Source organism: Apostichopus japonicus, chromosome 9, assembly GCF_037975245.1.
Source record: "Apostichopus japonicus isolate 1M-3 chromosome 9, ASM3797524v1, whole genome shotgun sequence".
Lineage (NCBI taxonomy): Eukaryota > Metazoa > Echinodermata > Holothuroidea > Aspidochirotida > Stichopodidae > Apostichopus > Apostichopus japonicus.
Genome location: NC_092569.1, coordinates 10,760,001 through 10,785,753, shown reverse-complemented (window position 1 = coordinate 10,785,753; position 25,753 = coordinate 10,760,001). Strand labels below are relative to the sequence as shown.

Sequence of the window (25,753 nt, the reverse complement as noted above, 5' to 3'; positions counted from 1 at the left end):
ATATATATAGATAGATATATATATATATATCTATATATATATATATATATATATATCTATATATATATCTATATATATATATATTCATTCTTACATAATATGCTTACATATTTCGATGTGCAAAAGCAAAGGAAAGAAATGCTACAGGGATTTAAGTATTCATCCGGGTCGTTGCATTTAAACACGACTGTGATTGTACAGACCATGTATAAATTAGACCTTCGAAATGATATGGCCATGTGGTTAAGTCAGGTATTGCTTGAAGTCTTATACAAAATTACTGTAGCAAAAGATGGATATATCGGTATATAACTAAGGTTGATAGTAACTAAATATTATACATACAAAATTTGAAAAAAATAAAACACACAAAACAAACGGAAAAGGTGAAGATATTATAGGAGCAAAAAAAAACATTAAAATGTATACATTTTATTATATTTGATTGAAAAGTTAACTCATAAACAAAATTGATTCATAGTGTCAAAATGAGAATTGTTATTGTTCATGTATATGTCATGGTGTAAATTATAAGAAAAAGGCACATATCAAATCTTTTATACAATTTTTTTTAGTGCGACTTTCAGAAAATTGGGAAGACGAATGAGAGCACACTGTAGACGTTTTGATCATGTTTGAGAACAAGATAATAAACCTGTTTACCAGCTCTTAAAAGAATTAGCCAAATATAGAGAATGGACTGAAGATATGAGAAACTGAACTCTTTATCACCAAAGTGATACAACTCCAGTCTCACTTATACCTCCGGTACTGTGACCATGACTTCGTGATGTTGGGTTTGTGTAGAGCATTAACAGTTATTACATAATCTGTGCAAAAGGCAGAGTTCATTTTTAAGAAAGGACAGCCAAGCTAAAGAGCTTGCAGGGCACAAAAACCAAACGATCTTGATCCACTCTTTAATCCCAGTCGTCCCCTTACAGCGATAATGTAACCACGTGACCGTATCGTGCATGGCGGTGCTACTTCCATGAATATAAACTATGATGTGCAGTTGGCCCTTAAATTCATTGACAGGTTGACCGACCTCTGCGCGTCACTTTGGAACATTCTGAAAATACCTGAATTTGATCAATTTGAAGGTATAATTATGTCGAAGTTATGTGTTGTGTTGAAGTTATGTGTTATAGGAGAAATACCATGTAACCAAACCATTGAAAGAATTCTTCAAGTGTTTTTTTGAGTCATGATATGAAATTCGTGACCACTTTAGCGTACCATCAGGTATCTAACAAGTTAGGGGTCAATTCACGCTTGGTTTGAGAATAGTACAAACACCAGTGATTTTGACACGTGGGGATACACAACCATGCAAAAACCGCCCACCCCCCCCCCCTCCCACCCCTCAAACCTGTTTACCCGCCAATGTATATGTGTCTCACTTTCTCTCTTAATTGCCGTTATGGCTTCTGTTAAAGTGCTATATATATATGCCACTGAAATATACTAAAGACAAGTGCACTTCCATATACAGGCGTACATGTAGTACTGGCTCACAGGCTTCTTCTATCATTATTAAAGGAAATCCTATAGTGTAGAGTGGACGTATAGGCCTAATCACAAATTATATGAGATAGCTGTAAAGTTTGTGATGATAAACGAATCAATGTTCAGAGAAACATATCTGTACCGTTGGACAAGTTGTTGAATACACATTGACCATGCAGTGAGGGAGGGGGTGCCTAGGGTCCTTAATTGTGCCTTACTTGGTCCACCTTTATCTCGTTTGTGACAACAAGAGGTTCATTTGGTAGGGTCTGCACCCGTTTTCCTTTCCCACTGCTTGTCAATTCACTACAGGATGTAACTATCAAAGTCTGGTAAAGACGTGATATACCTCTTCTAAGCTGATTTCTCTGGCTGCCTGGTAGGAATAATATCCTTAACGTAGAGAGGTTTTGTCTGTGAATTAATGATGGTGAGGACTAATTTCGTGACCAAAAACACAGCTGTCAATCCCAGCAGGACCACGGACATGATGGAGTGGGGTTTGGCAGGATCCCAATTGGCTGCCAGGCTACCTGAGAGGGCCCATAGGACCGTCAGGTAAGTGGAGAAGGTGTACCTTAGGTAACGTTCAAAGACAAACATATCAAGAGCCACAAAGACGACCAACTCCAGAGCCAGGACGGATAGAGAGATAAGACAAGCGACTTGCTGTTCCAGGCCTACAGTGTACACTAACACGATAGTCAAGTTGAGAAGCGTTGCTATGGTGCACCAGGTAGCGTAGATGGAGACGCCATTTTGGAGAAACAGGCGGAAGAGAAAGAGATCTAATCTGTATGGAAAATAAGAAAATAATATGCTCATGAGAATAATAACTGAATATGTATTGTATGGTCATTGAACCCGACTTTACAATGTATAAACCCTCCAAATTAACAGACTTTGCGACATCGCTGATACATGCATAAACTGGAAAAAAAACTTGAAGTGATCTTGGTCATATTTAGACCCACAATATATATATAAATAGTAATTAAATCACTATAAATTTAAAATCTTAGATGATCTCAGATTCCCACAACTTTGTGGGAGAAGGGTACGGGGTAGGGGTGGAGAGGGGTGGAGGGGAGGGAATTCAATGTGACCATTGCTTAATACATCCCAAAATAATTTAATGTTTCAAGGATAAAATAAGTTGCTGGGTAGTTTAAAATGAGATAATCAATTTGGAACGCAAAAGTATTCAATACAGGCACAAAAGTGGGTGTAAAGGTATTGTTGGCGGTTCCTTCCAAACTCAATGAACTTTTTTACATTTTCCTTTCTTCTGATCTAAAATTCATTTTCTCAGTTTTCATAGTATATTGTATATAATACCATATAGAATACTATATCGAAAACCATATATTATACAAATAGTATACCATATAGTATACCATAAAGTATACCATATAATATACCACATAGTACACCATATTGTAAACCGTATAATAAACCGTATAGTATACCAAATATTTTACCATATATGGTATACTACATAGTATAATATATAGTGTATCATATCGTATACAATATATTATACCTTACATTATACCATATAGTATACCGTTTCTTTTCATCTCAGAGATCGTATTTATGAGATAGGCATAGCTAAATAAATCGACGTGGTAAAGTCTAATTATTCCCCCTTAATTCATGAATTAACGTTACTTACTTGTTCCCTTTAGCCAATTGTTTGACGTTCTTGTTGATTCTGATGTAGTAGTCAATAAGACAAACGTAGAGAGTGAACGTGATCAGAATCAATACAGCAAGAGCGACCTCAAAAAGAAGCCGGTCCCACAGTAGTAACCAGCTGACGTTGAGTGCCATATTGAGGGCGTACACAGCGAGGAAGAGTACGCTGACAATCATCGGGTTTTTGTAGAGAGGGCCAGACTCGGTCCTTCGACAGATGCTAATGAGGATATAAATAATCCAAAGGGCTTGGAATATGTAAATGACTCCCCATATGGAAAAGGTCCATCCGGTTGGGGTGATCTCTGTGTTGAAAAGGTCCGATATGTTTCCCGTTGAAGACGTAAATATATCTGTAAACAAATAAACCAATAGCCATTTATTGTAATATAGAATAATCAATAATCAACAGCAAATAAACCAATATACATTGACATATAATGTTGAAAGTCAACTAAAAGAAAAAACATTTCCCCAGGAATGTTGATAAAAAGATAAATGTCTCATTGACACACTAAAATAAACTTTGGTGCCACAAAAAGGAAAATCACTTTTGTACAGGTAGGGGAAATGGACGGGTGGTTGTGCACATACACGCATGTATTGTATAACGCTAAGGTAATATATTTATTTGGATGACTTCTCTTAGCTCGTTGGACGATATCGGGAGACAATATGAGAGAAAACCACTCGTACTGACCACACCGGTGACAGTAAAAATAGTCCATTGGTATGAACGACTGGAGATATATAGACTAGTGCATGCCAAATTGTGTTCCTTGCAGTGTAGTCTAGTTTGCGTTTGCAAGCCGCTTGAACTCAATGTATGACACCCTCCCACGCCCTACCCCCCTACTCCAACCCCTTCCCCATTCAAAGCCGTATACTCACCGTTTCCTTCACCAAAGGAAAGAAAACTAAATCCCTGACACACGATGAATGCTAAGGTAGCAATACACGCAAGTGTTATCCATACGCCGTCTTGTGACTTCGTGCTTGACGCCATTTTCCTACAGTGGGAAAGAATAAAGTTGTAAATGACAACAAAATACAACATATTATGCAATTTAGATATACGACCGTAAAAGTCGAAAACCACTGACAGGACCATTAACCCTCTCAAAGGGAATTCTAACCTGACGCATGCGTATATCCTGCACTTGACAATGGTTTCGTAATCATCAAAATTTAGCGGAATTTGTCAAAAACAAGCAAGAGATAGAGACAAAGTAATCTATCGACCGGCAATCAATTATTCTTTACAAAACAAAAAACTGCTTGAATGGATCCGGGGAGTTGTTCCCTGAATGGGTTGACCCTGCATGGATTAGAAAACTAAACACAGGGGTGCAAACAAAATCACGCGCTTCACATTCTCAAAGGTAACAAACCGAATCGAACAATGCATTTTTTTCAGATATATGGTGACTTATAATAGGTTCAATTGCATCATCTTTCTTTAGCTCTTCTTTTTTTCTTCTTTTTTTCTCGTCGTTTTGATTGTTGGAAAATTTCACTTTTATATAAGTTATATTTTTGATGGTTGTTATTGGCGTGTTTCATCACGGTTTGTAGGTTTACTAAATTTGCTGGCATGCTTGCTCGAAATGAGTTGTTGCAGTGTGGGACGTGGGTGGGGCGTGGGAGGGAGGGAGTGAGTGGTGAGGGTTGTTGTAAAATCATTAGATGAAGCGTATTTACACCATAGACAATTCCACAAACTGCTTATACAGCTTCATGGTATGCATATATCTGATGAGATTGTGCTAAACCTACCGATATATACAACGATCGGTGTACGTATAAATAATGCCAAACTTGTATCAATTTGGAAGGAATCACGCTTTGACCAACTTCAGCTTCATAGCTTATAGGAACCAGCACGCCCAATTATGACACTATGAAACAAAGGCCTTATTTCTGCTTCAGAAATATCAACATTTTGCAAACTATGTGACAAATCTCATGAAAAGGATCTCTATTGTGAAATGATGAAAGCGGCCAGACTACAAGTAATATTTATACTTATAAATACAGAAAAAAAGACCAATACGTCATTGGAATTTTTAATTGATTGAATGCAACGTTAAATAAAACCACAAGCAAACTAATTAGGCTATCGAGGAATTCTTGGAATTCTTATAACGGGCGTGAAAATTTGACAATATCACTGAGTGTGTCGAACGTCGGTATATAACATAACAATTTTGTAAAGTTAACAATATTAATGTGATTCCGTCACGATCAACCCCAATTGCCGGTATATCGGCTCGGAACCGGTGTATTGCTAAGTCTGAGACACCGAAAGCGCCGCTCAGGGTTAACTCTTGTCGAAGAAGCCAATGTCTTAAATTGTTCGTAAAGGAGCTACATAGTTTCGCCCGATGCGCCAAATAAACCGCTTCTTTCAAATCCCCACAGCGCCGCCGGTTGGATTATTGAACCGGTAGCGATTCTTGTGTAAGTTCACCCATGATACACTCCCCCCACCCCCCCCCCCCAAACCAATCCCCTACAAATCATCCGTATTTTACAACGGAAATGATCGTAGATCATTCCCACATGCAGGCATTCTTTACACTGGACGATCTGGTTTCCGTCATCCGTGGAGATGTACATATAGACCTTTTACACAACAATGCTTAATCCGGCTACAAGGCCTACGTGACATTCTATCGTGTACTTACAGTATAAGAGGTTTTGCTCTCTCTCCGCTAATTTCTGACATACCTTTGTTTGCTCTTTCAACCATTTCTTAATCCACTAGGTGAAATGACAAGTTTCAAGGACTGACTTATTCCTTTTCCCATTCAGTGTCTTTGCATTAAAGAAAAGAAGGCTTTACTCTAGTCGTGTAGCTTTTATGTAAGACTAAGCATCTACGGGGCTATAGGCTATGTAGGTTTGCTGTATAGAACAAATTCAAGATGTACCATATACACTATATACATCGCTTGGCCTTCTGGTTAAGATCGTGTGTAGTATATGTGCCCCTTGTAGGGGAATTGTGATACACACCTGACGATGATCACACAGTCACAGTCTCGACGCAAGGGGACTGGGGTTGAGAATGGATCAGTCGTTTGGTTGTTTGGGTTTTTGTGACCAGGTTCTTTCCTGTGTGACTTTTCTTAAAAAGTACTATATAGATGGTGTGTGTCATACTATAGGCCCAAACAGCGCCGTGCAAACAAATTACACATGAGCGGTAACATATTGATACACCCCGTACGAATAGCGTGTTTGGGTCACTGTCTGTCGTGTATTTTGTCATGAAATGACCGTTTTATTTTCAATTATTATAAGTATTTATGAATATCAATTCTCGATCGTTTGGCCGGGCTTTATATCACCTCGTGAAAATCTGGGAAACCATGGAAACTAGATGTATATAACCATAATATGCACCTGTCTGCGGCACCTTAACGATATATAGGCCGACATACATAACCAAACACTTAATCCAGGAAACTAACATATACACAGCTAGGAATAGCTGATCAGGGAGTTGCTATGGAAACAACTCCCTGAGTATATTCAGCTAGGGACATGGAAAACAGTTCCCAGTATCAGGCACTGCTCAAATGTCATCGATGCAGTGATAGCCTACACAAACTAACTTATAAACAGCTAGGAGGAGTATATTCAGATAGGATGGAACTCAGTTCCCTATAGTATCAGGCACTTAATATCAAATGTCATCGATACAATCATACACAAAATAAATAGTTATCATGCCATTCGGAAATCTGTTGCTACTACCAATTATTACGATTATTAATTACTACCGAATTCATCATTCGTTAGAACGAATTAGCGATTCGTAAGAACAAAACAATAATACGTAAGAACCATTTGATATTAATTCGTAGCCACGGATTAACAGTTCGTCCGAACGAATTAAAATAATTGTTTTCGAATGACACTAATCGGCTTTTGTACAAATGACAACATAGGAAAGATCTTATCAATCGTATTTCCGAAAAAAACCTAACTATACCTATTTCTTCCACGCAGTTGAAGAAGGGGAAAAGGGGTCTGACTCACTCTTCCCACACCACTTTTGATTTGGTGAACAGACCTATACTAATTAACGTTTGGTTTTCTTGCCCGGTGGTCTATGGTGGGTGATTTTATAATGGTGATTAATTTACAATTTTCTGAAAATTTCACCATTTGTTGGATGAAAATTCAATATTTCTCTCTTTCTTGTTTGGATTTTCTTCGGCTTTAGCTTGTATAGTCGAATACACTAACCTAGCTATAACGATGATGATGGAATGTTCATTCATCACGCTCACAATAGTAAGTAACCAATAAGCCTAGGCCTTATAGTTTATACTTGGTCTCAAATAAAACTCCAATGAATAAAGACAACGAAGACACTTTGATATGAAAACCCACCTTGATATTTTCAAACTCAAAATTGACGTCGGCCTCAGATATCCTCTCTCTTGATAGCTGAAAATTCTTGTAGAAAAGTCGTACAAACTATAGGCTATATACCTGATGGTTCGATACGTTACAAGGTACAGAATACAACTGAGAGATAACCCTTCTCGACGGTCAATCTCTCAAATATTAATCCTATTGAAGGGATGCAACAGAGCATTCAGAAACCTGTCTACGAAGGATGGAAAACAAGACACCATATAAGCAGTGACACGGTGTAGAACGAGTGTACGTATCCGCTGCAGTGCTAGTGCTCTCGTCACAATGGCTTGTATACGCAGTCTATAGAATTCTGGGTTTATATTCCCTATTGAATGGGGTGTTTTATGTGTTTGTCTGTTGTGTTGTGTGGGGACATGAGTCAATTGCCAATTCTCGTGTGCGTGCATGTGCGTGGGTCACCACTTTGTCGACCTCAAAAAAAAGGGCTTACACAATATCATTTTTTTTTTCATACAGTCGCGGGGGAGTCAAGGTCACACTACGTAAGGTAGCCAGCGGCGTATACATGTCAGGAAGTTGTAATCCTTCTACATAGCCTATATTCAGTTGTATATGTTTGCTCTTCCTTGTCGTCCTTGAGTGATACTTCATAGGGCAGGCATGACTTTGCTTGATGGGTCGACACAAATTGTATTATAGCACAGTAGAAATTTAAAAACAAAACATGAAAATGGATAAACGAACTACACTTTTCAACATAAAGTGAATCCTAGTGCATGCTAACGAGCAACACGATTTAAATCTTCCCACCTTATTCTTCTTCTTTGTTGTGGTAGAAATTGGTGGGAGGTTTTTATAAGTAATTTGTGGAAAGTAGTAAGTGATGCATTGGTTGGTAGCATCGTAAGGTTTACCTGTCTGGTAGTTACCAGGGGTGGCACTGCTGTAGTAGCTAACAGAGAGGCAAAAAACAATACGCTGTTATGCTTACATTATCCTCTCGAAAACTGTAAAAAGTGAAAACAATAGCCGACATTAAGTTACTCTTAAAGGGGTCACGAACGCAACAGTCATCATAAGCTTTATGTCAGATTTTATTTTTTGAAGAAAAACTCACCCAAAAAGCTAGGGAATATTTTGTTCCGTTTGGGAGCACATGTAAATCTGTGATGTCATAGTGACGTAACTAGGGCCTGAAACAGTTTACTCTCTCGTTGCTTGTTCTTGTCATATTTTCCAAGGTAGAATGTAAACAGTGTTGACACTGATATGGCATCATTATAGCCTCAATGTGTTATATTCAGCATTGGAAAACTCATCTTAATTACAGAAAACACTGTAATAAATAAAGAAACACGTAAGCAATTCAGTGGAGCACATGTGGCTTTATGATGTCATCATATGTAGACTTCATCAGGTATTCCAGGCCATGTGTGAGGGAACATTGAATATGATTTATCTCCCAAAGGGAAACAGATTTGTCTAAGCTGTCTGGCGAGGTTGTTCATGGCCGTCATCTTTATCTTATAGACCAACAATAATGACTGGATATGTGCATTGAAGCTTGATATAACTAGTAAAGCATGCAGCATTTCAAATAATGAAGTCATAAGTTCAGTAATCAAGTATTCATATGATGATGCCTATAGCAGTAAGCACACGTTTTGTTACGTGGTTAATGAACTATAACTGAACTGCGAACTTCAGAATTGAATACAATCAGGGACGGATTCAGTACTTTATTAATTATGGGATGTTGTCCTGGGTTCGTTAATAGCGATTCCTACTGGGAGGATTATGGGGTACCCTTGCCTGAAAAGAAAAAAATTAAGGAGAATGGCTCATTCTAAGCCATGCGTAAATTAGACTGTAAACTTGACAATAGAAACTTAGTTATAACTCAAAGTTGTGCTTATAGCTGCGTTTGATGTTTTGTTTGTGATTGAAAGAAGGGAGGGGTTGTAGGCCTACACCACAACCCCCCCCCCCCCACCATCCGATCCCAGCCTGGGATTGATCACTGACTCATAACGTAATGGTCAATAATTGAATAAATCAATAAGAGGATATCATACTTTTATCGATTGAAAAAGAGAACAATTCTGAGTAATTTGGTAAGATTTGGGGAAAGCTGCTGGTCAGTGACAACCTAAAGCGAACAGCAGTTTCAATTTGGGGGAAAAACCTGGCTGCAAACTTTGATAATTTACTAGTTTAGTTTGTTGGTTGTCAGATTTTATCTTTATTGTATAATAACACAGGGAAGTTCAAGATGGATATTCATCATTAACAAAGGGAGAGGGAAACAAAGGAAAAGCGAGATGAGAATTCTATCTATATATTGTTGATAAACCAAATTTTCTAACTATACATTGTTTTCTAATTTTCTATCTATATATTCTATCTATTTCTATCTATATATTCTATCTATATATTGTTGATATACAAAAAAAAAATACTTACGAAAATAACGTATTAATGAAATTTCAAACAAACCTATGGTTAAGTGTATTCAATTGTATGTTTGTATTTGTTTTGGTAAGCGCATTGAACCCTGGGATTTTGCGCTATATAAACACCGGTGTAATACTAATAATAATAAGAATAATAATAATGATAATAATATGCCACTGAAAGATACTAAAGATAAACTTAGGCGGTTAAGTGCTTGCTCCACGAACAGCAATATTCCAACAAGTTCAACCAGGTTTTAGCCAAATATTTCGCCTCTTCCAAATACAGGCGTACATGTAGTATTGACTCACAGGATTCTTCTATCATTATCAAATGAACTCTTATAGTGTAGAGTGGACGTTTAGGCCTAATCACAAATTATATGAGATAGCTGTAAAGTTTGTGATGATAAACGAATCAATGTTCAGGGAAACATATCTGTACCGTTGTACAAGTTGTTGAAAACATAGTGACTATGTAGTAGGGTAAGGGGTGGCTAGTGTCTTACTTGGTCCACCTTTATCTCGTTTTTGACAACAAGAGGTTCATTTGGTAGGGTCTGCACCCGTTTTCCTTTCCCACTGCTTGTCAATTCACTACAGGATGTAACTATCAAAGTGGTAAAGACGGGATATACCTCTTCTAAGCTGAATTCTCTGGCTGCCTGGTAGGAATAATATCCTTAACGTAGAGAGGTTTTGTCTGTGAATTAATGATGGTGAGGACTAATTTCGTGACCAACAATATAGCCGTCAATCCTAGCAGGATCACAGACATGATGGAGTGGGGTTTGGTAGGGTCCCAATTGGCTGCCAGGCTACCTGAGAGGGCCCATAGGACCGTCAGGTAAGTGGAGAAGGTGTACCTTAGGTAACGTTCAAAGACAAACATATCAAGAGCCACAAAGACGACCAATTCCAGAGCCAGGACGGATAGAGAGATAAGACAAGCGACTTGCTGTTCCAGGCCTACAGTGTACACTAACACGATAGTCAAGTTGATAAGCGTTGCTATGGTGCACCAGGTAGCGTAGATGGAGACGCCATTTTGGAGAAACAGGCGGAAGAGAAAGAGATCTAATCTGTATGGAAAATAAGAAAATAATACCACATAGAGTACCATATATAATACCATATAGAATCCTATATCGAATACCATATATTATACCAATAGTATACCATATAGGATACCATATAGTGCACCATAAATTATACCATATATTATACTATATGTATACCAATAGATTATCATATAGTAAACCGTATAATATACCAAATAGTTTCCACATATAGTATACTATGTAGTATAATATACAGTGTATCATATAGTATAACATATATTATACCTTACATTATACCATATAGGATACCGTTTCTTTTGATCTCAGAGATCTTATTTATGAGATAGTTAATGCTAATTAAATCGACGTGGTAAAGTCTAATTATTCCCCCTTAATTCATGAATTATCGATGTAAGAAAACTCGTATAAGGATGTTTTTCTAGCTACTTTTCAAAAAATCATCTTTAAAATTTCGAACAAAGAATGCATTCTTGTGTGAGAGCTCATTCAGTATACAGTGATGTGTTTGCCTGTAAGCATACATGGCTATGGCGCATGATAATGAATTACTTTGTTCTGTTTTGGGAATCAGAACACTGCAATATTGTTATACTTACTTGTTCCCTTTAGCCAATTGTTTGACGTTCTTGTTGATTCTGATGTGATAGTCAATCAGACAGACGTAGAGAGTGAACGTGATCAGAATCAATACCGCAAGAGCGACCTCAAACATAAGCCGGTCCCACAGTAGTAACCAGCTGACGTTGAGTGCCATATTGAGGGCGTACACAGCGAGGAAGAGTACGCTAACAATCATCGGGTTTTTGTAGAGAGGGCCCGACTCGGTCCTTCGACAGATGCTAATTAGGATATAAATAATCCAAAGGGCTTGGAATATGTAAATGACTCCCCATATGGAAAAGGTCCATCCGGCTGGGGTGATCTCTGTGTCGAAACGGTCCGATATGTTTCCCGTTGAAGACTCAAATCTATCTGTAAACAAATAAAACAATAGCCATTATGGTAATGTAGAATCATGAATAATCAACACGCAACAGCAAAATAAACCAATATACATTGGCATATAATGTTGAAAGTTAACTAAAAGAAAAAACTTTTCCCCAGGAATGTTGATAAAGATGAATGTCTCATTGACACACTAAAATAAACTTTGTGTAAAAGTAAGTTGGCCTGACGTTTCGATCCTAGCAGGATCTTCTTCAAAGGCTAAATGACAAGTAACAGTAACAGAAGGGACAAAAACACACAGAATACAGACAGGTTAATGAGCATGGTGAACACAAAGAGATATATGTAAGGGTACTAGTAGACAAGGGATGGAGAGGAGAAAGAAGAAACCAACAGGGGAAGAAGAGAGGTAGGAGATAAACAGTGGAGGGACAAAGAGAGTATTAATGGAAGGGGTAGGGAATAAACTGGAGAAGGACAAAGACAGAAAGGTATGGAGAAAAGGGTGGAGGAGAGTTATGAAAGGGGGAAAATAGGAGAGAAGGAGGGGGGAACAGAAGAAAAGTTAGTCATGTCCTTCCTGAATGTTGAGCCCATGAGGTTGAATGGTGCGAAGGCGTTGCATCCACGCCTCTCTCCGCTGATTCGTACTAGGTCAGGACGGCTACCTAAAGATTCAATGCCCTGTTGGGACATGACGTTAATGGTATGGTTGGGAGGGTTAAAGTGTTCTCCAACTGGGGTCTCAGTCTTCATGGTGTTGACTGTGGATCTGTGACCATAGAACCGTTTCTTGAGGGTGGTTTTGGTTTCGCCAACATACTGGATGCCGCAAACTCTACAAAAGATCAGATATATGACATTAGTGGTTGTGCAAGCGATGTGATCCTTAGTCTTGTGTGTGAGTTGCATGCTGTGGCTGGAGATGGAATTGAAATCAGCAATGTGGTGGCTGCAGATGATGCATCTCGAAGTTAGATCACATTTGAAAGTACCATGCTGAATGGGTGTAGGATTAGAAGTAAGAGGTGGAACAGCAGCACCCACAAGAAGGTCTCGTAGGTTGTGTAGTCGTCTGTAGGCAATGATGGGTTTTTCAGGGAGTCTATCTGAAGTGAAGAGAATGTTGTGGTTGTTAGAGGTGTTTTGCTGAAGAGGAGGAAGATTTGGGTGGAAAGTTAACAACCAGGGGGAGCTTGTTGTCGCAATCGAGTCCCTTTTTGTTCTTCACTGCTAACGAAGATGATCTGGAAAGGGAGCGGACTCTCTGAATGGCTTCACGCACCCTTCTGGCACTATGTCCCCTGGCAGTAAGGTGTTTTTCCCAAGCATCTGTATGGCGAATGAAAGAGGAATTGTTAGAGCAAATGCGACGAAGACGAAGTGCTTGACTGTAGGCAATTCCAGATTTGCAGTGACGGGGATGGCAGCTTGAAGAATGGAGATATGGTGTTTGTCTGTGGGCTTGGTGTATAAGTCTTTAGAGAGAGAACCGTGTTCCTTGCGAACAGTCACATCGAGAAATTTAACCTGTTGGTGAGAGCAATCAGAGGTGAATTTGATGGTGCTGTGGAAAGAATTGATGTGATTAATGAAGGTGAGCCGGCTTTCCTCATCACTGGTCCAAAAGAAAAAGATGTCATCAATGCAGCGCCACCAGATAAGAGGACGGCAGGGGGGCTGTACTGAGCATGCGTTCTTCAAGGCTAGACATGAACAGGCAGGCAAAGGAAGGAGCCATCCTGGTACCCATGGCAGTCCCGTGTCTTTGAAGGTAATGCTTGTCCATGAACGTGAAGTTGTTTTTGGTGAGAACCTGTTGCATGAGAACTTTGATGTCAGAGATGGGTGGGTAACGGTGGCCTTCTTAGACAGGGCTTCACACGTGGCTGCGATACCTTCAGCATAAGGGATGTTAGTGTAAAGAGAAGTGACGTCGAAAGTACCGATGATGGCTGTACTAGGGATTTGGTTCTTGATATCTTCAAGTTTCCTGAGGAAGTCTGGAGTGTCATAGATGTAAGAGTTAATCTGGGGAACTAGAGGTTTGATGAAGTGGTCCACAAACAAGGATATCTTCTCGGTGGGGACCCATTGCCTGAGATGATAGGCCTACCAGGGTTACCAGGCTTGTGAATTTTGGGCAGAAGATAAAACCTGGCTGCCTTAAAGTCTGTGGGAGAAAGGAAAGAAACAGCCTTCTTAGATATCTGGTTCCGCTGGTACATATCAGTGATGGTCTGTTTTATCTGCTGGGAGAAAATAACTGTGGAATCAGAATCAAGAAGAGTGTAAATATCGCTGTTGGAGAGATCGCGCATGGCTTCCTTGATGTAATCCTATCGATCCTGGATGACAACTGCAGAACCTTTGTCGGCTGACTTGATGATAATGTCACTGTGAGACATCAGTAAGGAGAGTGCTGTACGCTCATCTCTTGGGAGGTTTTCGTGTGTTCTGCGGAGAGGTCCCAGAGCTGACGACTTTTGTGAAGGCTTCTAAAACAGGGACTCTGTTCTTACGAGGCATCCAAGAATTTTTCTTGTAGAAGGGTTCCCGTTCAGTTGGAGGATCATTTAGGAAAAACTCACGAAGGCGAATTCTGCGAAAGAAATGAGCAAGATCTTCACTCAGTTCCGCTTGATCAAGGGACGGAGGAGTGGGACAGAAGTTGAGTCCTTTGGATAGAAGCCTAAGGTATGTACTGGTAAGAGTAGAAGAAGATAAGTTAACAACTGCAGTTGAGGATGGTGGTTCAGAATCAGGTGGAGTCTTTCTAGGATCGAAACGTCAGGCATACTTACTTTTACACATTCTCCAACACAGCCTCTTTACTGGATAAGCAGTTTGCTAACAGTTTTATTTTATTTTAAAATAAACTTTGTTACCACAAAACGAAAATCACTTTTGTTCAGGTAGGGGAAATGGGCGGGTGGTTGTGCACATACACGCATGTATCGAATAACGCTAATATACTGGATTTATTTTGATGATATCTCTTAGCTCGTTGGACGATATCGGGATACAATATGAGAGAAACCCACTCGTTGTGACCACACCGGTCATAATAAAACTAGTCCGTCGGTATTAACGACTGGAGATATATAGACTAGTGCATGCCAAAGTGTGCTCCTTGCAGTGTAGTCTGGTTTGCGTTTCCTTACGGAACTCAAACCAGCTGCTTGAACTCAATGTATGACACCCTTCCCCCGCCCTACCGCCACCCCTTCCCCCATTTAAAGCCGTTTACTGTTACTCACCGTTTTCTTCACCAAAGTCAAGAAAACTAAATCCCTGAACCACGATGAATGCTAAGGTAGCAATACACGCAAATGTTATCCATACGCCGTCTTGTGACTTCGTGCTTGACGCCATTTTCCTACAGTGGGAAAGAATAAAGTTGTAAAAGACAAAATTCAACATATGATGCAATTTAGATATACGACCGTAAAAGTCACAACCTGACGCATGCGTATATCCTGCACCAGTGGCGGCGGAACTGGGGGGGCTTGGGGGGGCTCAGCCCCCCCAATGAAAAAGTTGAGGGGGCAAATGCATGATAAGCCCCCCCAATATTTACCAAGGCTCCGAAACGTGCATCTGCTCATTTTTCAATGCATACTTGTCGATCTGTCCAATGCACACGTATATTATATAGGTGTAATAATTTTAGTAATTGCTGGGGGACCCTCGGCCCGTCCCCTGGCTACAGACCACATTGTCACCCCAACCGCGTCTTCACGCCCCGTGAAAAGTGGAAGCAGTGAGTGTGAGTACCGGTAAGCGTAACACAACTTCGTCTTAGGCCAATGACTTGCCTCATTTCAGCCAGTTCTCCAACATTCCCTTTCTTAGTGGCGGAGCGTTCATATATACAGTCAGGGGCGGATGCCCCCCCCCCCCTGACGGACTCAAATGGACTGCTGGCGCCCTTTTCAGCTTTTCACTACTTTTCACTTATTCGCGATTATTGACTATTTTATTGCGCTCTCATATACCTATTGACATTTGTCATATTCTGTTGGTGTAATTTTCCGACACAATGGCGACGCCACCTATTTATTCTCCGTTTATCTGCAAATTAGCAGGGCCCGGAAAGGGTCATTCAAGGGCGGCGGAACCGGGGGGGCACAGGGGGCACGTGCCCCCCACTTTTCCTCAGGTTAAAAATGTGCCCTTTTTCTACATAAAAATTGAGGTGTCTCAAGTTAGCAAGACGCCAGGGAACCAGAATGAACACTCGGGAAGGGCCGTTTCCGGCCATCTGAGGGGTTTGTAAAACCAAAAAATTTCTTGTACGCTCCGCGCCAACCGATGGTGGCGCTCCGCTCATATAGTCGTGTATACAACTTTCAAATCCTGGCTACGCCCCTGACTTCTAATGTATTTCTGCGGGTCAAACTCAAAGCTATTTCGAATGGAAAAAAGTTGTTAAGATATTATCAAGAAATAAACTCTTATTCGGAAGATTCCTACATTAGCAACTAGCATGATTTCACCTCGTTTTTACTCAAAACAAAACTTGTTCCTTGTTTCCCAATTTGCGCATTGGATATTGCAGTGCTAATATGCATATTTTCCTTGAGGGTGGGGGGGGGGGAGCGTTGATGGAGTGATGTGTATACGCAAATAAGATAATACAATAAGAGTTATAAAGGGTACTATATATAAGGCTGTATCATTCCCATCGAATTTCTGCAAAGTGCCCTTCGATGTCGGTGCCCCCCCCCCCCAGATTAAAAGTGCTTCCGCCGCCCTTGGGGTCATTACCTGCAATCTAGGGAGTATCTTTATTCAAAAATTTTCTGTACGCTCCGTGCCAACCTGTGGTGGCGCTCCGCTTAGATAGTGTCGAAAGCGCCCCTACAGACCATTCTTGCCCCCCTGACCAATACCCCTAGCTCCGCCACTGCTCTTTCTACACTCAAAAACGTCTTTGCGAGTACACTACGAGTAATTGCTACTCTCTTAAAACACCATCGAATATACAAATTACAATGTTTTTACAGACTTTTACGTGCAATATGAGAAATTGCAGGCTTGAGACCCATATTTTAGGGCTAAAACACTCGGCAAGTGCCGTTTCCGGCCATCTGGGGATTTGAAAAAACCCCAAATTTTCTTGTACGCTCCGCGCCAATCGATGGTGGCGCTCCGCTTAGATAGTATCCATGCACACATTAGCCCCCCCAATAATTTTTCCGTTCCGCCGCGCCTGTCCTGCACTTGACAATGGCTTCGTAATCATCAAAATTTAGCGAAGTTTTTCAAACACAAGCAAGAGATAAAGACAAAAGTAATCTATCGACCGACAATCAATAAACCCTTATTCTTTATAAAACAAAAACCGCTTGAATGGATCCTGGAGTTGTTCCCCGGAATGGGATTTGACCCTGGATAAGAAAACTAAACACAGGGGTGCAAAGACAACCACGCGCTTCACATTCTCAAAGGTAACAAAAACCAACCGAACAATGCATTTTTTTTCAGATATTTGGTGACTTATAATATGTTCAATGGCATTATCTTTCTTTATCGCTTCTTTTTTTTTCTCGGCGTCGTTTTAGTTGTTGGTTAATTCATTTTTACATTAGTTATTTTTTTTGATGGTTGTCCTTGGCGTGTTTCATCACGATTTTTAGGTTTACTAAATTTGCTAGCATGATTGCTCGAAATGAGTTGTTGCAGTGTGGGTGGAGCGGATGAGGGAGGGATGGAGTGGTGAGGGTTGTTGTAAAATCATTAGATGAAGCGTAAGTTACACCATGGACAATTCCACAAACTGCTTATACAGCTCCATGGTATGCATATTGCGGACGGTGCTTAATCTATATACAACGATCGGTGTAAGTATATATAATGACAAACTTATATCAATTTGGAAGGAATCACGCTTTGACCAACTTCAGCCTCATAACCTACAGGAAGCACACAAGCACTGGCACGCCCATTCGTGACACTATCTAAACAAAGACCTAAATTTCTGTTTCAGAAATATCAACATTTTGCAAACTCTGTGACAAATCTCATGAATGAAAAGGATCTCTATTGTGAAATGATGAAAGAGGCCAGACTACAAGAAATAGATTATACTTATAAATACAGAAAAAAAGACCGATACGTCATTGAATTTTGGATTTTTAACTGATTGAATGCAACGTTAAATAAAACCACAAGCAAACTAATTAGGCTATCGAGGAATTCTTATAACGGGCGTGAAAATTGGACAATATCAGTGTGTCGAACGTCGGTATGTAAAATAACAATTCCGTCACGATCGACTCCAAGGTTGGCCATTGCCGGTATATCGGCTCGGAACCGGTGTATTGCTAAGTCTGAGACACCGAAAGCGCCGCCCAGGGTTAACTCTTGTCGAAGAAGCCAATTTCTTAAATTGTTCGTAAAGGAGCTACATAGTTTCGCCCGATGCGCCAAATAAACCGCTTCTTTCAAAACCCCACAGCGCCGCCGGTTGGATTATTGAACCGGTCACGATTCTTAAGCAAGCTCACCCATGATTACCCCCCCCCCCCCCACCCCACCTACACATTCTCCCTATTTTACAACGGTAGTGATCGTAGATCATTCACACGTGTAGGAATTCTTTACACTGGAAGATGTGGTTTCCGTGGAGATGTGTACATTATACTCCTCTTACACAACAGTGTTTAATCAGGGAGTTGTTCCATAACAACTCCCTGGTTTAATCCGGCTACAAGAGTTACGTGACATTATAAAGTGTACTTATACAGTAGGAGGATTTGCAGACTCCTCTCCGCTAGTTTCTGACTTACCTTTGTTTGCTCTTTCAACCAGTTCTAAATCCACTTGGCTTTTATATAAGTCTAAGCCTCTATAGGGCTATAGAAGATGTAAGTTTGCTGTATAGAACAATTTCAAGGTGTACCATATGCACTATCGCTTCTCGGCCTTTTGGCTAAGATCATGTGTAGTATCTGTTCACCTTCAAGGGGAATCGTGATACACATGACCTGACGATGATCACACAGTCACAGTCTCGATATGCAATGGGACTGGGGGTGAGAGCGGATCAGTCGTTCAGTTGTTTGATTTTTCGTGCCCAGGTTCTTTCCTGGGTGACTATATAGATGATGTGTGTTATACTATCCATCGCCGTGCAAACAAATTACCCATGAACGACAGCCTATTGATACACTCCGTACGGGTAGTGTGTTTGGGTCACTGTCTGTCGTGTATTTTGTCATGATATGACCGTTTTATTATCAATTATTATAAGTAATTTTAAATATCAATTCTGGATCGTTTGGCCGGGCTTTAAATCTCCTCGTTTGAAGCTGGGAAACCATGGAAACTAGATGTATATAACCATAATACCCACCTGCCTGCGGCACAACCTTTCTGATGTATAGGTCGACATACGTAACCAATCACTTAATCAAGGAAACTAACATATACACAGCTAGGAATAGTATATTGAGCTATAGGGACATGGCCTAAAAACAGTTCCCTAGTATCAGGCACTGAACAAATGTCATCGATACAATCATACACAAAATAAAATATTATCATGCCATTCGGAAATCTGTTGCTACTACCAATTATTACTGTTTCTAATTGCGTTACTACGAATTCGTCTTTCGTTAGAACGAATTAACATTTCGTAAGAACAAATTAATTATACGTTACAACTATTTGTTAATTCTTAGCAACGGATTAACAATTTGTTCGAACGAATTAACAATCATCGTTTTCGAATGACACTATTTGGCTTTCGTACAAATGACAATATAGGAAAGATCTTATAGCCTACATCGCATTTTCGAAAAATCTAACTATACCATTGATTCCACGCAAAACTTTTGAAGATGGGAGAAAAGGGGTCTGACTCACTCCCTCCCACACCCCTTTTGCTTTGGTGAATAGGTTTACTAACGTTTGGTTTTCCTGCCCGGTTGTCTATGGTGGGTGATTTTATACTGGTGATTAATTTAAAATTTTCTGTAAATTTCACCATTAATTGTTGGATGAAAATTCAATATTTCTTTCTTCTTTGTTTGGATTTTCTTCGGTTTTAACTTGTATAGTCGAATACACTAACCTAGCTATAACGATGATGATGGAATGTTCATTCATCACGCTTACAATATTAAGTAACCAATAGGCCTAGGCCTAATAGTTAGTACTTGGTCTCAAATAAAACTTCACTGAATAAAGTCAATAAACGAAGACAATTTGATATGAAAACCCACCTTGATATTGTCAAACTCAAAATTGATGGCGGCCTCAGAAATCCTCACTCGTGATAGCTGAAAATTCTTGTAAAACAGTTGTAAATGCGCGTACAAACTATATGCTATACCTGATGGTTCGAAACGTTACAAGGTACAGAATACAACTGAGAGATAACCCTTCTCGACGGTCAATCTCTCAAATATTAATCCTATTGAAGGGATGCAACAGATTATTCAGAAACCCGTCTACGAAGGATGGAAAACAAGAAACCGAATAAACACGATGTGGAACGAGTGTACATATCCGCAGCAGTGCTAGTGCTCTCGTCACAATGGCTTGTATGCGCAGTCTATAGAATCTTGGGTTTATATTCCCTATTGAATGGGGTTTTTTGTGTGTTTATCTGTTTGTGTGGGGACATGAATTCAATTGCCAATTCTCGTGTGCGTGCATGTGCGTGGGTCACCACTTCAACGACCTCAAAAGAGGGGCTTACACAATAATAAGTTGTTTTTTTTTCATACCGTCGCGAAGGAGTCGCGGTCTCACTACGTAAGGTAACCAGCGGCCTACAGGTCAGGGAGTTTTAATCCCTCCACATAGCCTCCACCCAGTTGAATATGTTTGCTCTTCCTACCGGCCTGGAGTGATACTTCATAGGGCTGCAGGCATGACTTTGCTTGACGGGTAAAACATGTATAAAAAATACCACAGTAGAAATTTAAAAAAAAAAAACATGAAAATGGATAGACGAACTACACTTTTAACATAAAGTGAATTCTATAGCATGCTAACGAGCCACACGGCTTAAATCTTCCCACCTTATTCTTCTTCTTTGTTGTGGTAAAAATTGGTGAAAGGTTTTTATAAGTAATGTCTGAAAGGTTGTTACTTCATTAAGTATTCACATGCATTAATGAGTGTCCAATTACATACAATATCTCAATAAAGGGAAAACACTTTGAGGCTCATTGCATGCAGTAAGGATTCCCCTTTGAAAGTTTTGAACATGAATGACCCTTATTCGACTTTCTAGCTTTACAGGTAAAAATCTATGGAACTGTCGTATATCGGAGGTTTAATTTTAAAATCCCAAATACGTATTCAAACAAATGAAAAAATACAAGAGGACGGTTAAATATTACGAATGTCAAAGATCATGTAGTAGAGGCATGAATGATAAGACAGCAGTAGAATAAACGGAAAGCTCGATAACCAAAGAGGGTTGGTGGAGGGGGGGGGAGGGGGTCTTGTAGCCCCGGATTATGAGTAACAGTTGAGAAAGAAATCGACAAGGCTGAATCACTTAAAACAGTGGTGTATTTTCAAGTCAGTGCGTTACACATGATCGCCGATAATTTAAAAATATACTAGCATGAAAACGGGTGTGTCTGTGTCATGCGCAGATCTTCATTTGGGTCTTTTGCGTCAAATTCATATAACCTAGGGAAATCCCCTTCCTTAAACGTTAACCGCAACGATTCATATAAATGAAGTTATGTCTCGGTGGGTAATGGAGACAACATAGTAGGCAACCTCACCCCCCCCCCACAACCACCCGCCACTCATCCCAACCCCAAGCTCCAACTAACACACACCAATCTTAAACTTTTCATGAGTGAGATTTACCCAGATCACCCCTTACCGTTTAAGGATCATTATTAAAGGTAAATGTCACTGAAAATCTCACAAACTGTCCAAAGACGACGTCACATCCGACTTGTGACGTCATGCTCACGGCAGCCCTAATCAGCAATATTGATGTTGAGCACAGTGGAGATTAAAGATATGCTTTATTGGCTCCAATTATAGCACGCTATTGCTAGGAATGTTTTGTGATTACGTAATCGACCTGCCACAATCGTAAATTGACTTCAGGGCTCGACAATTAACCTGCATAGCTTTAGACTCTTTTTGAAAACAATGTGTGGAAATATGTTCATTTCTACAGTCTAGTTAATCATACAGCGTTCACAAAAAGCCCCACATACAAGAAAAAATATGTGGCAGGCGTTGCAGACTAATTGGTGAAAAGACGTCATTTTACGACCAAGGCAGGTCGATTACGTAATCTTAAGAAACTCTTCCATGATAGCGTGCTATAGATGGGGTCTATACAGCAGACCTTTAAGGTCCAATTGGTCTCGAATGCTGGTTTCCACTGATCCTGTACCCCGTTGTAATGCCAGACTCCAGATGGCGCTATTGGATGCATTGACACATCCGAAGGCTTAACTAGGCCCTTTCTGCGCACTAGCAATTGATTGTCAATATTTCATATCTAACGGCCCGTCTCTATGTTCCATATATTAGGTACGTATAGCTCCAATCACATCTCGTGACTGAAAATTTCGTTCAACATTTTACTTCGTCATCTGAGTATGATTCATAAATTTCGTTTTCTACCATTTCAGATGAAGAAGTATCTGGGTTTTGTTGAGTCGATTGTGACTCGACTTGTGGCAAGTCTGAAACAGCGCCCCCTTCACTGGTCCATATGATCCTCAGGTTGCTACTGTTCGTTCGTCGTCGATGTGCCCGACTAGGGTGACTTAACAATTCTATAGTTCCGACCCGTGCCGGGACTTCCACGCGAAAGTCTACGAGTGAGCTTCGGCTGGATTCGGAATCCATCGGGTAGTCGGTATGAGCTTCCGGGAAAAGACTATAATAAAAGTGTTCCGATATTTCACTAACTGGTCGGACAGTCGACCCCGATCTTTCAAGTAATATCGTAGATCTCGTTCTGTCCCGGTGCGGATGCATTCTGCTTGCCGACTCAAGCCGGCGGCGAACCACGTCCAGTTCCGCCGCCGTCACGTGTGAACTAAAAGTCCGTACCCTTCTAACATGAATATCGTGGAGGAAATTCTTAATATCCCGAACTCCTGGAAACGTTCGGCTAGTTCTTCTACCCAAGAGACGAGTAGTCGGTCTCGATCCGCTTAAGCTACTGAATGAACTACGGTCCTGTGATTTACGTGTACCACCTCTATCGGACAGAGTTAGGAACTCTGTACCCGTCTCCGTGGAAACGGACCCTCTACGTCCGTTCAGGTTTAAATGCATGTACTCCTCCGGGGCTAGTCTAGCGTCTGGATTGATATAACTGGGGGCGTGGTAGATGATGTGAGCTGGAAGTTGATTACTGGAGAGGTAATTGAGACAAAGACAAATGTAAAATACAATATACATAAAACAATGATCTCTTTCTGTTCCAGATTGACACCCTCCGGAGCATCACGGAACCACGTGCTTACCACCCCACCCCCCTCTCCACATACACACAATGTACATTTGTTTGCTTGATGTTAGAAAACAAACGAAAGTATCCGGTTGCATGTTGATAGGAAAGCTACGAGGTTACAATCGTGGTTACATAATGAGCAGTTTAATAACTATTCATGTAGTCAACTTTGTTTATCCCAAATTTAATGTAACGAACGTGCAGTTGCAAACGTTAATGTGTATTTTTAATTAATTGCCATTGTTCGGAGGCCGTGCGACTCAGAGAGAAACCGTAAAAGCTGATATTGTGTTTTCATGTAGGCCTATCTTGCCTTCCGAGAACAATTGAGAATCGCATCCTAATTAGGGTAAATTAATTTATTTACATGAACAAAAATTACACGCATGCGAGTACAGAATATAAGAGAAATTTAAATATTTCAAAAAAAAATATAATTTTTTTTCTCGATGTTTTATAGTACAAACCCGTTACAGCAACATTTGCAGCAGTGTAGTATCAATGTTAGAAAGAGGAGAAGGCAGGTCGATGCGAAAAGAAATACCGCCACCAATACGAGACTTACTAAAAATCAGAAGTGGAAAAGAAACAACATTTTTTTTTCATTTCTTTTTTATTACCAAAACAGTTTATTGCATTCCACTACTAAAATACATCATTGTATTCCAATGTTCCTCGAAAAAAAATCAAACAATTGCAGTACAATATTCTCCAAGAACGTATAACACAGTCATGTATACATTAGCTGAATATAAGCTTTAATACTTAAGGTGGCATACTCCTATTAGCCTCTATATCAATCCGCGGCAAATGTTCTCCTTCAGGAAAAGTGCCAATTAGGAACAGGAGAACAACTTTTTTGCTATGTTATCAATTAGGATGTGTTTTTTTGTGGCTTTGATGTTAAAGAACATGAATGGAAGCACATGTGGTTAAAAAATTGGGTCAATTGAGGCAATTTTAGACCCCTTTAGGCCTCCAAGGAGCAGCGTATAGGAAATTTGTTTACCACTGAGTGGAGAGGTTTGTTTACAAGTGACGAAAAGTTCCGGCTCTCGTAGCAAAAAATTTACATGGTCATGGTACGGAAAATTGATGGTGCCATGAAAGGCCAACTTGTCAGCTATCCAGTGATGGGTAGCGTTTAGCAAGTGAAAACTTCTATCTAGGCTTAGAGAAGACATTACTTTTGTGATTTAGTGTGTAAGTCAATGGGGCTTTTAATGGGCGTACGCTACCTTAGTTGCAGATAACACACATTTGCTTTCCCTTTTCCACAGGTTTATTGATGTAACTAGAACAATTTTTACTACGTAAGGTTTGACATATTTCTTCAAACCTAAAATGGCGCGATTCAGTTGCTAGAAAACCAAATCGTCTGACAACACAATCAGAAACAATGTGCGATTAAACTGCTGTACATGTAATTGATTATGTAGGTTTTGACGATTTAGGAAATGTACACATCTTTTCGTTGTCTCTTGTAGGTAATACGTCAAGATGCTTATCAACCACCCATCTTGATATTCTGCCCCCCCCCCTCACGCTTCTTCCACTCCTCCCCCCCCCCTCGCGTTTCTGTACATTTTATATCGAAAGTTGTATAAATTACCTGCAACCTCTTCGCTGATGACGCCATCACCGATTGCTAAAATAGGTGGCCCTGGAGACATGCTAGATGATGTGACGTCATCATTCGCTGACGTCATGCCCGTCTGTGTACCTGCTTTGAGTGTTGATGGACTCGACGTGACCATATCTAATGTTGTGTTTATAGCTAAAGAAGTGTTAGTCGTTTGTGGTATCGCCGTGGTTGGTTGCACTGTTGTAGTAAGTGATGCATTGGTTGGTAGCATAGTAAGGTTCACCTGTCTGGTAGTTACCAGGGGTGGCACCGCTGTAGTAGCTAACAGAGAGATAATCAACAGTACGCTGTTATATCACAGGTATGCAGCAATTGCAGAGTAATGTACATCCGCTCAATGGTGTGTAACAAGTATATATAGAACTATAGATATATAGCACATCACAGTTAGAGTAAGACACGCTTGCAAAATAGATTGCTTAAAGAAAGGCACTAAAATGACTTTCTGTATGTTCTTAGTTATCAACATCATCATCGTTTTCTTTGTTATGTATTCATATTGAAGAGTATAACATATAAAAATGAGAGCAAACACTTATACTTCTGGGGGGGGGGGAAGCCC

At 40.1% G+C, this 25,753-nt stretch overlaps 3 protein-coding genes and 1 pseudogene across 3 annotated transcripts in view; 1 reads left to right on the top strand and 3 right to left on the bottom strand.

Moving 5' to 3' along the window:
- Nucleotides 1–66: 66 nt before the first annotated feature.
- Nucleotides 67–7,937, bottom strand: LOC139973562 (uncharacterized). The gene is made up of 4 exons (XM_071980341.1): nucleotides 7,612–7,937; nucleotides 4,099–4,217; nucleotides 3,185–3,560; nucleotides 67–2,302 (listed from the first exon to the last, which is right to left on the bottom strand). Exons 2-4 carry the CDS (start codon nucleotides 4,211–4,213, stop codon nucleotides 1,864–1,866), a joined length of 930 nt encoding a protein of 309 aa, XP_071836442.1. The 5' UTR covers nucleotides 4,214–4,217; nucleotides 7,612–7,937; the 3' UTR covers nucleotides 67–1,863.
- A 741-nt stretch (nucleotides 7,938–8,678) lies between these two features.
- On the bottom strand, nucleotides 8,679–20,632 carry LOC139973561 (uncharacterized). The gene is made up of 4 exons (XM_071980340.1): nucleotides 20,317–20,632; nucleotides 15,346–15,464; nucleotides 11,734–12,109; nucleotides 8,679–11,137 (listed from the first exon to the last, which is right to left on the bottom strand). Exons 2-4 carry the CDS (start codon nucleotides 15,458–15,460, stop codon nucleotides 10,699–10,701), a joined length of 930 nt encoding a protein of 309 aa, XP_071836441.1. The 5' UTR covers nucleotides 15,461–15,464; nucleotides 20,317–20,632; the 3' UTR covers nucleotides 8,679–10,698.
- On the top strand, nucleotides 19,003–19,082 carry LOC139974594 (U2 spliceosomal RNA; annotated as a pseudogene).
- A 917-nt stretch (nucleotides 20,633–21,549) lies between the features above and the next one.
- LOC139973557 (uncharacterized) overlaps nucleotides 21,550–25,753 on the bottom strand; it is an 18,977-nt gene continuing 14,773 nt past the window's right edge. Inside the window, exons 6-8 of the mRNA XM_071980320.1 lie at nucleotides 25,159–25,452; nucleotides 24,014–24,110; nucleotides 21,550–23,447 (exon numbers count right to left, since the gene is read on the bottom strand). Of these exons, the coding sequence (XP_071836421.1) occupies nucleotides 22,655–23,447; nucleotides 24,014–24,110; nucleotides 25,159–25,452 (1,184 nt within the window). The 3' untranslated portion in view covers nucleotides 21,550–22,654. The remainder of the gene's footprint in view (nucleotides 23,448–24,013; nucleotides 24,111–25,158; nucleotides 25,453–25,753) is intronic.

Bases quoted from the DNA above. Each gene is read 5' to 3' on its own strand.
- LOC139973562 (XM_071980341.1), bottom strand. From the start codon at position 4,213: ATGGCGTCAAGCACGAAGTCACAAGACGGCGTATGGATAACACTTGCG. The intron at 3,561-4,098 runs GTGAGTATACGG...ATTTGTTTACAG, and splicing joins TTCCTTTGGTGAAGGAAACG to ATATATTTACGTCTTCAACG. The intron at 2,303-3,184 runs GTAAGTAACGTT...TTTTCCATACAG, and splicing joins CAATTGGCTAAAGGGAACAA to ATTAGATCTCTTTCTCTTCC.
- LOC139973561 (XM_071980340.1), bottom strand. From the start codon at position 15,460: ATGGCGTCAAGCACGAAGTCACAAGACGGCGTATGGATAACATTTGCG. The intron at 12,110-15,345 runs GTGAGTAACAGT...ATTTGTTTACAG, and splicing joins TGACTTTGGTGAAGAAAACG to ATAGATTTGAGTCTTCAACG. The intron at 11,138-11,733 runs GTAAGTATAACA...TTTTCCATACAG, and splicing joins CAATTGGCTAAAGGGAACAA to ATTAGATCTCTTTCTCTTCC.